This window comes from Trachymyrmex cornetzi, unplaced genomic scaffold (assembly GCF_001594075.2).
Source record: "Trachymyrmex cornetzi isolate Tcor2-1 unplaced genomic scaffold, Tcor1.1 scaffold1018, whole genome shotgun sequence".
Lineage (NCBI taxonomy): Eukaryota > Metazoa > Arthropoda > Insecta > Hymenoptera > Formicidae > Trachymyrmex > Trachymyrmex cornetzi.
In genome coordinates this window covers 79274-81719 of record NW_017295563.1, presented here as the reverse complement: position 1 = coordinate 81719, position 2446 = coordinate 79274, and the positions used below count along the sequence as shown (strand labels likewise).

General features: G+C 31.3%; 1 protein-coding gene across 1 annotated transcript in view; it reads right to left on the bottom strand.

Moving 5' to 3' along the window:
• Window positions 1-400: 400 nt before the first annotated feature.
• Window positions 401-2446, bottom strand: part of LOC108758514 (glutaryl-CoA dehydrogenase, mitochondrial) — a 4370-nt gene continuing 2324 nt past the window's right edge. The window contains exons 3-5 of the mRNA XM_018503514.1: window positions 1494-1862; window positions 674-803; window positions 401-608 (exon numbers count right to left, since the gene is read on the bottom strand). Coding sequence (XP_018359016.1) covers window positions 578-608; window positions 674-803; window positions 1494-1862 — 530 coding nt within the window. The 3' untranslated portion in view covers window positions 401-577. The remainder of the gene's footprint in view (window positions 609-673; window positions 804-1493; window positions 1863-2446) is intronic.

Sequence of the window (2446 nt, the reverse complement as noted above, 5' to 3'; positions counted from 1 at the left end):
TGAAATAAATAAAATACTAAAACTGTTATAAAAATAAATATTATTTTTTAGCAAAATTGTTTTTTTAATTTATTTTACGTTATATGTATTGGAAAACGTTATAGTCAATTGATTATTGTTAAAAATAAGAACGTGTGATACAACATTAGTCATAAATATAAAACACCCTCTTGATTTACATTTTTTTGGAAAAAGGCTGTAATAAAATCGAAAGGGAAACTAACAACATACAAAAACTTATAAAAATAAATATTATTTTTCAATAAAACTGTTTTTTTAATTTATTTTCAGTTAGATGTAGAACATCACTTTGTGGAGGTGCTTTATACTTTTGGTCAAGGATGTATTATATATAAGGTAAGTCCTTCTAGTTTATTGGAAAGACTTACTTTGAGTCCCTGAACGTTAAATAAATTTTCTTCTGGCACGATTACGTTGTCCATTAGAATCATGCCGGTGATGGACGTTCTTAGAGAAAACTTCCCTTCAATCTTTTGGGTAGACAACCGATTTCCCGCAGCTTCTCTCTCGATGACGAACCCACGGATCTGACCGTCATCACATTTCGCCCATACTATCAACACGTCGGCGACAGCGAGTTTGTGATCCTAAACGAGATTCGACAGTCTGACTTTTGCGCTCAAACGTAAAAGAAACGGTGGAAAGTACTAACCATGTTTTGCTGCTGTTCAATTTGTAGACCTTTTTATCGGAGTCGTAAATGGCTCTAGTCTCCATGGCTCCTGCGTCACTACCATGATTGGGCTCCGTCAAGCCAAAACAACCGATCTTTTCCCCGGAAACTGAAATACACTTTGAAAGCTATCGCCCACATCTCCAATGGTAATCGTCATTCAATCAATTTTACTAGCAAACTTATACAATTGTATTAATTAATCTCAATTGTCGATCTAATTTTCATAATGTAAAAATTAAATATTTTATTTCCGCTTTATTTCTTATAGTTATCGAAAATAAATAATTATATAAAATTCAAGAACCTGGTAATTTTTTAATATAATTTAGAATAATAGTCTTACACAATTTAGAATAGTTATTAATTATCTTGTATCTAAATAATCTATGATTTTCACAACAATAGAGAAATTTTTACTTATGTTGTTAGAGATAAAAGATTTATAATAATTTAATATTTGCAACTTCAAATCGTTGATGACTATACGGTTTATATGTAAAAGAACATATTAATTAGTCAGTCAAGCAAACAATATGTGAGGTACAATCTTCAACTATGATTGATCCTCCATCACGATAATAATTATTATTATTAATTCTACAATTATTATTATTTAATAATAATTACTAATCATATGTTTTCATTAAAACTTGCGTTGTTTTTATGCTCTCCCCTTTTCAATAATATTAATTTATTCTCAAAGCTATTGTATTAATTATATACTAATTATACAATTTAGAAATTAAAGAACGTAATACTACCCTAGAATTCTACCCTAAGAAACGCTTGAACACACCCATTTTAGGTAGAAATCGTTCTTTTTGAGCATCGCTGCCGAACATGTAGATCGCACCGATCGAAAGAGAGGATTGCACCGAGAACACCGATCGATAACCGCTGTCGATTTTCTCAATTTCCCTGGCGAGGAGCCCGTAAGCCACTGAGGATACTCCGGCGCCGCCATAGCCTTTCATGGTGCAGCCCAACACTCCGAGCTGTCCCATCTGCTTTACAATCTCCCGATCGAAGTGTTCCTTTCGATTCGCCTCGATCACGTTCGGCAGGAGCTGCTTCTGGCAGTAGGAACGAAACTGATCCCACATCAGGATTTCGTCCTGTGTCAATTGTGACTCTAGATCGAACGGATCCTCCCAATTGAAGGCGGCTGACCCACGAAATTCAATACAAATTTCAATACAAATTTTTAATAAAAGATCGATCGAAATTATACGCGATTTGAATTAATTTTTAAGATGACCCTGACGAAAACTATATTAAAGTTTTTGTATTCTGATTTAAAGTTGTGTAAAAGTAAAATGCAAATATTTCGAATTGTAAAATACATTTTTATTTAACAATACAATAAAATATATTGACAATTTTACGGTTTAACTAATTTTTATATTTATATTAAACACATTTACGACAAATTTGTGATTGACAACTTTAATGTTTATCAATACGCATACTGAGAATATTCAATGAAATTCATTATTAGAAAACAAGATTTCTTTTAAGTTTCTTTATTAAAAAGCTGTCATCTTCAAAAAGTTGAGAAGTATTTTTCAGAAATCTTCATAAATTTAAATTAAAATTTTTTTAAACAATATGAGAAATATATTATGAATTTTTTTACTAGAAGATTGAATATTTTTTTATAAATTTCTTTTCTTACAATATTCAGTACAGACGTTATAGTAGGGGAGGCCAACCGGGGATTTTGGGATTTACTCGAGCGCGTCAGAATAA